The sequence below is a fragment of the Petaurus breviceps genome, unplaced genomic scaffold (genome assembly GCF_028583685.1).
Source record: "Petaurus breviceps papuanus isolate PSGF00001 unplaced genomic scaffold, PetGlider_PUasm1.0 90897, whole genome shotgun sequence".
NCBI lineage: Eukaryota > Metazoa > Chordata > Mammalia > Diprotodontia > Petauridae > Petaurus > Petaurus breviceps.
In genome coordinates this window covers 14,560,678-14,572,498 of record NW_027187374.1, presented here as the reverse complement: position 1 = coordinate 14,572,498, position 11,821 = coordinate 14,560,678, and the positions used below count along the sequence as shown (strand labels likewise).

General features: G+C 38.6%; 1 protein-coding gene across 6 annotated transcripts; it reads right to left on the bottom strand.

Annotated features, from left to right (window-relative positions):
- Positions 1–3,109: 3,109 nt before the first annotated feature.
- Positions 3,110–11,800, bottom strand: RWDD2B (RWD domain containing 2B). 6 transcript variants are annotated; one of them, XM_069075058.1, is made up of 5 exons: positions 11,456–11,800; positions 10,429–10,641; positions 10,276–10,343; positions 9,777–10,127; positions 3,110–3,382 (listed from the first exon to the last, which is right to left on the bottom strand). In XM_069075058.1, exons 2-5 carry the CDS (start codon positions 10,633–10,635, stop codon positions 3,148–3,150), a joined length of 861 nt encoding a protein of 286 aa, XP_068931159.1. In that variant the 5' UTR covers positions 10,636–10,641; positions 11,456–11,800; the 3' UTR covers positions 3,110–3,147. The 6 variants fall into 6 exon arrangements, with proteins under 6 accessions (XP_068931159.1, XP_068931160.1, XP_068931162.1 ...); XM_069075059.1 differs by having other exon boundaries at positions 11,586–11,800; XM_069075061.1 differs by having other exon boundaries at positions 11,631–11,800.
- Between the last annotated feature and the right edge of the window lie 21 nt (positions 11,801–11,821).

Here is an 11,821-nt window from a genome sequence, read left to right as displayed (position 1 = left end):
CATTAAAACACCCAAATCTTTTTCATTTGGCTGCATTCCCTGTCTAGTATTTCTGAAATTTCTTGAATCCATTTATTTCTATTAAATTTCATTTTAATATTCAGTCCAGTGCTCTAGCCTACTAAAATATTTTTGGATTCTGACTGCCATCCAGTGTTAGCTTTTCTTCCCAGCTTTATCATCTACAGACTTGATAAGCATGTGACTATCCCCTATGTCTGAAAAGCTCTCCATCTTCTCTACCTCCAGACTTCCTTCAAGTCCCAGCTAAAATCCTATCTTCTACAGGAAGCCTTTCCCAATGCCCCTTAATTCTAGTGCCCTCCCTCTGTGATGATCTTGTAAATACCTACTTGATTGTACATTGTTGTTTGCATGGTGTCTCCATGAGATTGTGTGAGTGTAAGGGTTATGGGATTTAAAGATCTCCCATGCCCCATGGACGTGCTGACATAGCAGAGCAAGAGAAAGTGAAAAGCCGAGCTAACGGTCCTGCGGTTGGCAGTTGGTGGCGGTTGCCCTTTTTTTTTTTTTTTTTTTTTTTTGAGTTAGGACTCCTGCTGAGGACTGCCAGGGGCCGGAGCTGCTGTGAGCGCTCTTCCAGGACGCTGGGTGGTTGCTGTGAGTGGGGAGAGGAGGACCTTTGCCTGAGGTAGCCTGTTCTGTTTTAAAGGCTTGAGAATGTGGGTGCTTTCTACTTTATCTACCTGTGCCAATGTCATAACTACTCTGATGGCTTTCACTTTCTGGTTTTGGGACTCAGTCTTTTGGTATCTTAATAAATTTTCTAGTTTATTTCCCCAAATGGCAAACCTGACGTATTTTGTGATGGATAATTATATCAGCATATTTGTAATCTCTATAGGCATTGTGAATATGGCATTGCTGATACAGTGAGTCCCCGGAAAGCAGGGACTTTGACTTTTCTTTGTATTCCCAGTGCCTAGCATGGTGCCTGGTACAAAGTAGCTACTACTAATACCTTTTTTCATTGCCTTAAATCATTGATAAAAATATTAAATAGCACAGGGCTAAGATTTTTGTTCATTCATTTCTGTCATGGCTGAGTCTTTGTGACCTCTTTGGGGTTTTCTTGGTAAAGATACTAAAATGGCTTGTCATTCCCTTTTCAAGTTCATTTTACAGATAAGGAACTGACACAAACAGGGTTAAGTGATTTGTCCAGGGTCACACAGCTAGTAAGTGTCTGAGGCCAGATTTGAACTCAAGATGAGTCTTCCTGTCAAGTCATACACTCTATCTATGGTGCCACTTAGCTGCCCTGGGTCAAAGGATAGATCCTTGGTAGACTCCACTGACATATTCCTTGTAAACTGACATTGAGCCACTACCGACTGTTAAGTAAGGCTATTTGACTAATTCCAATTCTATTTATTGTTATCTAACCTATGTCTGTCCATGTTTTCCACTAAAAAAGAGATTTTAGTTTTCTATTCCAATAGCTGCTACTCTCATCAACTTATGCTTAAATAACAGGAAGTGTCCTTATTGGTTTCTCTGCTTGAACCAAGCATAGTAGAGATTGCTGGATTTGGAATCAGGAAGAATGGGGTTCCAATACCACTTAGGACATTTACCAGCTGTGTGACTATGGGCAAGTTCCTTATTCTCTTTGAGCTTGTTTTCTCAACTATAAAATGTGTGATATCTATAGTACTTACCACACAGAGCTGCTGTGCACTCAAATGAGATAATTTATTTAAAGTACTATATCAATTGTTACCTACCCTGAATCCTCCATGCATACTGACAGCACATTAATCTTCATCAAACAGCATTTACATCAGGTCACTTCCCTGCTCAAAAACTCTTAAGATTCCCACTGCCACAAGGACAAAGTCTGGATTTTTTTTTTGATTGCCACTCTAGGCCCATTTTAGCTATCCAACCTTATTTCCCAGCAAGAAATCTCTGTTCCACCTAGCTTTTACCTTTGTTATCACTACCTTCTGCCTATTAAAATCATACCCATTTTTCAGGACCAAGGTTCCTTCCTCCATAAAGACTTCCCTAAGTACTCAAGTCCACACTAATCTCTTAGTAGTCTAGATTCCTATAGAACTATTTGTAATCACTTATCTTGGAACTACCTTGCTTCATTTAGTTGATCCATAAACTTACCTTATCTTTCTCCTCTGCACAACAATTGCATTAAAAGTGGATATCTTAAATGTGATACATATTTTCCACAGTGCTTAGTCCACTTGAATTATGGAAGACCTTGAAAAGAGGGCAGTGTAATTTTGATTTGGTAGAGCAGACAATAAGGACTAGATCTTAAAGAGTGACATGATTTCTCATCATGATATAAAGGTAACCCTCTAAATCTGACCTCAGACACTTAACACTTACTAGCCGTGTGACCTTGGGCAAGTCACTTAACCCCAATTGCCCTGCTCTCCCCCCTCCAAAAAAAAAGCAAAAAAAAAAAAGATATCTCTCTAAAGGTTATCTTCAGTTCTTCAACACTATGCAAAGTGAAATGCGAATAAAGCAGATTCAACACCCAATTTTTTTGTCTGAGAATTGTATGTGAAACTGTAAATCTGTATTTCCTATTATTTAAAAAAGTAGTAATAAAGTAAAAATACTACTTTCAAAATGCTTTTTATTTTCAGGGAGGTATCTAGCTTGGTGGCCTGTGCTGACACTAGCTTTCCAACTGTCTATGTGCTCTTGGTTACCATTCTATGCAATTCTGGGATAGACAAAGTCACTTAATGTAGTCTCTCATTGGATTTCATGATTACTTGGCCTTGTGGTATTTTAAGGTTTGGGTTTTTTTGTTTGCTTTTTGGATGGCAATTGGGGTTAAGTGACTTGCCCAAAGTCACATGGCTAGTAAGTGTGTCGAGTGTCTGAGGCCAGATTTGAACTCAGGTCCTCCTGGCTCCAGGGCTGGTATTCTATTCGCTGCACCACCTAGAGGGCGCTATCTTTAGGTTTAATGGAGGAGGTCTGTGGAAGTTGAGCTGTCTGCCTTGTTCAGGTAGCCATCTTGACTGAAAGTGTCAATCGGAAGTTTAAAATACACATCAGTCCCTCAGCAGACAAGCGTAACAGGAATGACAACTTATAAGTCCATGACTGGCAAAAAAAAAAGTCTTCTAGGTATACTTTATTCAACTACTGTCCCTCTATGCCAAAGTAAATCCGAAAAACATCAGCACATCCCCTGGCACTTAAAAATTTATAAAGCTGACCCAAATCCATGTGGTTTCTTCTGTTTCCATTTGTATCAAAAACTTTTTCTTCAAAATTAAAAAATTTTCTTTGTTTCTGCAGTTCATCTTGTGTGCCATCAAAAGTAATGTCCTCTCGATGGCGAATTAAAATTCTCTTCCATGCTAATCTTCGGAGTCTGGAAAGAAATGTTCAAAGAAAAATTTTCCAAAATGTAAAAGACGTTCAGGAACTTTTAAAAACAGAAGATAACAGAAGGAGAAGTTGGCTTACCAACCCACCTTTCAGTGCAAAGAAATCTGTTGATACTCAATGAATTAGCATGTGGTAGAAAGAGCATTGTACTTAGGATAAGCACTGATGATTATATATTTAAATGGGGGAAAGACCCTTATTTTAGAGATAAGGAAACTGAGATCCAAAGAGATCAAGTGATTTGCCTTTGGTTATACAAAGTGAAACTGTCAGAGGCAGAATCAGAACCTAGGCTCTCTGACTTCAAATTCAGCATCATGCCATTGTGTATTAGGGGTTTTTAATTTGTTTTAGTTTTAATTTTAAGCCAGTTATTTAACCTGTGATCCTTAGGATTCCATAAAATAAGGATGGTAATTTTCACACTAGCTACTTTACACAGTGATTGTAAATAAAATGTAAAATGAGCTATTCTATAAGAAGCCATTATATTAGAGACAGGATGATGCGCTGGAAAGAACACTGACATTAGGCAAGCCACTCAACAATCGGTGCCTCAGGTACCTTCTCAGTAAAATAGGGATAATAATCGTTGCTCTATCTTTCCTTTAGGGTTGTTTCAAGAATCAAATGAGACAAAATATGAAAGCTGTAAAAATATAGGTTATTATGTAACTACATTTTTACACAAATATGATTGAGGTATACTACCAATCACTTGGACAAAAAGAAGTCTGAGAAATGGGTCACAAGCCTGGCACAAAGGAATAATAATATTGCCTACTTCACGATTGTTGTAAGGATCAAATGAGATAATATTTTAAAGCACTTAGCATAGTACCTAGCACTTTCCCTTCTCCTTCGAGCTTTAATAATTTCATTCTTAGAGAGGTGAATTAACCAAAATGGAGAAATTCTATTTTGGAACTCGTTGTTGGGTAGAATGATAGCAAAAATTGGAGGCAGGGTGAAATGGGAATTACAAACTATTAGGAACCTAGGGTTTCTGATAATGAAAAGGAAAGTCAAGCACAATCTGGCATGCACCTTAGATACTGGGAAAGCAGATTTTAAAGTGTTCAGTTAATAAAACAATAGACAGGATCTCATGAACTAAAATTCTACAGAGGAATTCAGCTGAGGAGGGATCAGAAACTTGCATGAAAGACATCCTGAAGAGACAAAGAAAAACAATTGTACTGAGAAGAAAAAAAACTGGAATTGTCTGAATAAACTGAACTAGATGCACAAGGAACTTAACAACCAACTAGATTTTCAAAAGATGTGTACAGAAGGTGGAAGTGAGCACAGATAACCTAATGAATACCTAAGCACAGTATGGTACTATTGGAATGGAAATAATAATGTTAAAGCTCTGAATGAGCTGAACCTGACAAGGAAAGCTAACAAGAAAAATAATTTTTTAAAACTATTCTGAGAAAAAGAAAGGGATTATGGTAGATACAGTGGAAATAAATGATAACAAAAGACAGAAGGTTCTGTTATTTTGCTTTTTTCTCTACTAAGCACAACCTTTGTATAAGAAAGGCCAGAGCACAATGGATAACAGTGAATTGATACGCAAGACAGTAAGAGAGCACCTAGCAATCTCATAGGAATTCAAATTGTCTGATGAAGATGAACTATGTCCTTGGGAATCCATCGAACTGGCAAATGTTATTTCTGAGTCATTGTCAGTGATTTATGAAGCACTGCAGTAAAAGAGCTACTTCAAGACTGGGGAAGCACCAATGTCCTAAACTTCAAAGAAGACAAGAGTCTAGACTCAACAAATTAGAGGCCAGGGAGCCTGACTTTTATTACTTGGAAAATTCATTAGTATTTGAAAACATATTATTATGGAAAAAAAGGGGGCAAGGTACTAGATGATAGCCCAAGAAGGATATGGAACTGGATAAATGGCCAGACTCATGTGCCAGGGAGCTGTGCTTGGCCCTGAGCTATTTAACATTTCTTCAGTAGCTAAAGGCACAATGGCATATTTATCTAACCTACAGATGACAGGAAGGTGGGAAGGATTACTAACACTCTGAATGTTAGCTAGATAGTCAGAATCCTGGCAGTGCTGAGCTTAATCTAGTAAGATAAAATTTAACAGGGATAAATATTAAGTCTTTGATTTGGGTTCAAGAAATCAACTTCACAAGTATAAGATGGGGGATATAGTAGTTTTTCCTGAAAATTATAGGCTGCAAGCTCAGTGTCAGGCAGTGGACAGTAGGCTTATTTTAAGTCAGCAGTGTCAAAAAAAAAAAAAAAGCTGATATGATCTTGAGCTACATTGAGAGGGATTGCTTCCAGCAATGAAGTGGAAACAGTTCCTGTGTATTGTGTCTTTGTCAAACCACATCTATCTGAAGTAGTACTGTGTTCAATTTGGGTGTTATAGTTTCCAGAGAACAACCAGGATGGTAAAAAGCACTATGTCCTAAAAGGTCAATTGAAGGAACTGGAGATCTTTTTGCTGGAGAACAGAATAGTCAAGACAACATAAACGGTCGCTTCAAGTGCTGTCATGTAGAAGTTGCTAGACTTGTTCCATTTGGCCCCTGAGGGCAGAATTAGGAACAATGTATAAAAGTTTCAAAGACTCAGTTTTAGGCTTGATGTAAGGAAAAACTTCTAAGAATTAAAGTTATCCATAAACAGAACAGGCAGTCACAGAAACCAAGGGTTGCCAAGGTTACACTTATTTCAAAAGGTAGAAGCTGGATAACACTTGTTTGGTATCTTTGTAATAGTGATTCCTTTCTGAGAAAGAGTTGGATTAGATAGCTCCCAACATTCTTTGCAACTGTCACATTCTGTGATTTTGATTCTATCCATGAAACCAAATCTAAAATATATCCATTATAACTTATTGACAGCTTCCTTGGAGGATATTAAAAAAAATAAAAATGAATGTACTTTTCACGATCTGAAGTTATCAAAGGCAGGACAGAAACTGGGCTGTGAAGGCTCTTGTCCTTTATACTGAAGTAGTCATTCCAGAACATATATGGTTGGCCATAACTGATTGTGAATAGTTATAACTATAGAAACTATATTTATACTATTGTCTCAGCACTCCCAATTTTGTAGATATATGGCTTGTAAAATATTACTAGTTCAGATGGGGTACAAGATCATGGGATTTTAGACCTAGAGACTTCAGATATCTGTTTCAGTAGCCTACTGTAAGCCCTGACAATCCTAAAACCATAGAGATTGGTATGCCAATAGGTATACTTGTTTATTTAAAAAATAAAAAATTGATGAAATCAATATAAAGCCACTATCAAAATAAGACCAGATTCAACCTTTCAGTTGAAAGTACAGCATGTCAGTTCAATAAACATTATTAAGCAGTTACTACATGCAAAGCAATAGGGAGCATGCTGTAGTGGAATAAGACCAGATTTGAAATAAGGAAAACCTGGTTAAAGTCCTACATATATTAACTTTGTGACCATGGGCAAATCACTTAACTTCTCATTCCCTTTAGTGACTAAGACTTTTAAGTGGAAGACAAGTTGCTGACTCGAATTGGTGGAATTAGTCACACTAATGACATCACAGATCCAGACCAAAATATGCATGCAAAATATATAATATAATAGTGATACAAAGGCAGATATGTGAGCAGCTTCCAATCTAAGGAGGGTTGGGGTGGGATGGGATATGGTAAAGATATGTATACCAAGAGTCAAGACACAAGAACAAGTGAGAAAAGTACAAAAGAGAAACCTTTTATCCTTAGTGTGCTGTCCCAAGCTGATTTATTTCTTTTTTCTTTTTCCTGCTAATCAGCCCAAGCTCCTCAGGGGCTGAGCAAAAAGGCAAGATGTAGCTACCTTTGCTGAATTTGCATTCAGATAATGCATCTTTGAGGTATTATAGTTGGTAAGTGGTACTGCTGCTTACTACAATTATTGTCACTCTTTGTGCTTAGAGGAGAGGCTAATCTAAGAACTGACTTATTTTCATGTGATTTTTTTCTTTACCCCATTCCATGGCTGACCTAAAGGCTAACTTGATCAAAGTTAAACAGTTAAGTTTGCCATAGAGCTTAAACTACAATCTATTTGAATTTCTAGCTCAGTATTTTCATGATAAGTGGGTGACCACTTATTTCTTTCTTTCTTTTTTTCTTTTGCTTTTTGGAGGGATGCTGTGGTTAAGTGACTCACTCAAAGTCACATGATTAGTTAAGTGTGTCAAGTATCTCAGGCCGCATTTGAACTCAGGTCCTCTTGACTCCAGGGCCAGTGCTCTATTCACTGCGCCACATAGCCACCCTGTGACCACTTATTTCTAACCATAACCCTATATTTTTCCTGCCATTTGCCTCCTCTGTACCTACTTCTGTGCTGCTGAATAGAGCTACAGACAATCATACAATCATGCTGACTGAACACACTACAAATTTAAGATGTCTAACCTTAACATAGCCCTTACTGTAGTTTGGCAAACCTTCTGTGCCTATCTGATTGATTTCTTATCCACAGCTATTCCAAACCTTTGCTTTTCTTCAAACCTCTCACATCTTCTCTTGTCCTTTCAACTGAGAACCCTGACTTTTACTTTATTAAGAAAATTGAGGCCATTTGCTGTGAACTCCTTTTCTTCTCAAAATCTTTTGATTTTGTCTTCCCATTCACTTCTCCAAATCTCCACTCTCTGATGATGTGGCCCTTCTCACCAAGGCCTAAATTATGCCCTCAATCCCAGCCATTCCAAATTTTCCAGCAGATCACCTTGTCTATCCAATCTACAATCTCTCTACCTACTGATTCCTTCCCTACTACTTTCAAACATGCTCAAATCTTGCCATCCTTAAAAAACAAAAACCCTTCACTACACCTACAGTGCCCCTCAAACCATTATCCTATTATTCTCCTCCCCTTCTCAGCCAACCTCCTAAAAAATGCTGACTTGTACTGACTGCCTCTATTTCCCTTCTCACTCCTTAACCCTTTGCAAACTGATTCTGATCCTACCATTTAACAGAAACCACTCTCTAAAGCTACGAATCACCTCTTAATTGCCAAATCTTATGTTTCTTTCTCAGTCCTCATCTTTCCTGACCCTCCTACTGAATTTGACACAGTAGATCAATTTCTCCTCCAGGATATTCTCTTCTTTCTGGATTTTCATGACCCTACTTCTCTCCTAGTTCTTTCGTTACCTGTCTAACTCTTCCTTCTCAGTTTTCTTTTTGGTTCAACTTCCATTATCAGGACCTCTAAATATCAGTGTAACCCAAGATTCTGTCCTGGGACCTCTTTTATTTTCCCTCTACATTCTTAGTGACCTCTTCAGTTCTCACAGCTTATACAGATGACTCATAGATCTCTATATTAAGCCAAAATTTCTCTCCTGAGCTCTAGTCCCACATCAGTTGCCTACTGAACATTTCAAACTGAATGTCCTAGACACATCTCAAATTCATCATATCCCAAAAAGAACTTATCATTTCAGCCCCTCTTCCATATGATCCTATTTATGTTAAAGGCACCATCATTCTTCCCATCTTCAAGGTTCATAATCTAAGTGTTATCTCCGACTCCTCATTTTCACACATTCCATATATCTGATCAGTCACCACATCTTGCCATTTTCTGTTTCTACAGAGCTCACATCCAACTCCTTTTCTCTAGTCACATAGACACCACCTTACTTAAGGCTTTCATCACATTTTACCTAGATTACTGCAATGGTCTTCTAAATGGAGTCCCTGTCTCAAGTATCTGCCCAGTCCAATCTGTCCTCCACACAGCTGAAAAGTGATTTTCTTTAAGTGCAGATTTGACCATGTCACTCCCCTCCTCCATAAATTCCAGTGATTCTGTTGCCTCTAGGACAAAACATAAATTCCTCTGATGGGTTTAAGACTTTTCACAATTTGGCTTCAACCATTCTTTTCCAGCTTCATTGTACATTACTCTTTTCCCAACATTCTACAGTTTACCCAAACTAGCCTTTTCTCTTTTCCTTCTACACAGAACTCCTCCAATTTCATTGCCCTGGTTGTCACCCATAACTGAAATGTACTTCCTTCTCACCTTCACTTCCTTCAAGTTCAAACAGTACCTTCTACAGGAAAACTTTCCTCCAATTGCTAACACCCTCCCTCCCTACATCACCTGTCTTTATTTTATATATACTTATATGCAAATAGAGGATTTATATGTACATGCCGTCTTACCCAATAGAATACAAGTCTCTTTAAAACAAGTATTTCACTTTTTGTCTTTGGATCTTTAGAGCCTAGTACAGTGCTTGGCACACAGAAGACAATCAATTCTTAATTTATTATTACTTAACAAATACAGCATCATGAACTGTCTGATAATACAGAAAAAAAACAAACAAACCTTGCCCAGAACTCTTCACATGTACTTTGTGAACCTTCAACACAAATAACTCCAGGCTTCCCAGGCATGCTAAATCCAGAGAGGGAGAGATCCGTTGCCCATTCTAGAATATATTGTCTTTTCTGTTTGTCGTACACGTGATGGCTATAGATCCAAAGTCTGGTGAAAGTGACATCTGTCGAATAAGTGGTAACGGAAGGTGCGGGTTCTCTTGTGATGTAAGCAGACGCATGTTCTTTAACCCACTCTGTTGCATTTAGTATGCAGACTTCTCCACAGTGTCCTTTTTGAAGGTATGCAGTTAAGTCTGTGTGTAGCTGGGCCTGCTGGGTTCTACTTAATGAGAGTGATCTGTTGGAAAACATAAGCAGAGAAAATCTCTCTGAATTTTCTTATGCCAAATCTCCTAACTATTAAAATATATATCTTAGTTCTTAAATGTAATTTTTGGCAAAAAGTTTTGTTAACATTTGTTGTTGCTGTATGTTCTATAACAGACCTGACAGTGATTTCAGGCAGGATTGCAGGATACTGAAAAGGGAGGGCACAAGATAAAGAAAACGCAACCTGAAAACAGAGGACAATAATGTTTTAGAACTTTTTACTAACAACTGACATATCTACATTTCTCTTAAAAATGAAAGTGAATTACCGTAGATTCATCAGAAATCTCTACTTTTATATTTATAGTAAAGTGAACTTTTGAAGATGGAACTTCTGTGGTCCTCTTTTCCACATAATCTTTTAGTTCTGCTAACGCCAGATGATCGTGTATTAGGAATTCATTCTCATCAGGAAACATACTAGAGAGCAGGTCTAATTCAGACAGCTGAGCTTCAGCTTGCTTTACTTCAGTCATTTTAGGCTGTTCAGGAAAGTGGGATATTAAAAAAATTTTTTTTAGACATGATTTCTGATAAAACAAACATAAAACAATTAGGCCTTCTAAATTAAGATGTGTTTGATTGTCATTTAGGTCTCAAATTTAAGGATAGTTATTTCTCCTTCACCTCAACTTCAGTTCTAATTTGAAGGGAGGTCAAGGTATTCCAACAGTGGAGGGGCCTGGGGTAGACTATGATCTATGTACTAAACTTACTGATGAGGAGACTTTGAAGTCCATAGATAAATCTGGTCAGAATGTAGAGAGTCCTGAAGAAAGTGAGTTTGGGAGAGTCACAATGAAGTGTGGTGTCTTCAGGAGTAAATTAAGTTTTCAATAGGTACTAGATGGTGGAAGGAATCTGAAGAGAAGGAATCTAGGATCATGGATTTAGAGCCTTCTCAAAGTTCCTTGGAAGTCATCTAATTCAACTTTTGCTTGCCCAAAGTTACAAGGGAGTAGAAGTCCAAGGATTCGAAACTAGAGTCTAGTTATCTTTCTACTAAACTACAAAAGAGAAAGGTTCTCAGACAGCAGAATGGGAAAGATCAGAGAAGGATAATAATTAGGGGATAGGAACAGCCTATCCCCTTCCCCCTTACACGTACAGCGAGGTAATTCACTGGAGAAGGAGCAGGCTGTCAGGTTTAGGGGATGGAGTAGTTCTGGCACTGTGGGATGGAGACCTGCACCTCCAGGAAATTGGAATAACTCTGCGGGATGTCCCTGCACGATACCGGTCTCGCAGTGCTACTTCTGGTTATGGAGTAATTTTAGCTGCTTTTTCCATGCACACCTAAGTTTGGGTTACAGGTGTGAATCCGATAACCCTCATCCCCCACGCCCCAAGTTCTGTCGCCGTCAGACTCCCCGTTTTCCTGGAGAAAAGACCTGAAGCGCCCTGGAAAGGCCGACGCAGAGTTTACCAGCGAGGTGGTTTCGAATTAAATATTAATTCTCTGGATCCGGACCTTTGAGAAATGGCTTTGGAGCCCGCAGATAAATTGAGGGCGCTGCAAGGTTTTGAATTAAAATCTCTCGGCTCTGAATCTGTCTCAGTCACAGAACTAGAGACCACACAGGGCCGCAGGGAGCCGCGGCAAGCAGGGTTTCCGGATCCTCTATGCTGCGCGCGCATCTGGAGGCGAACCAGTCGCACGCC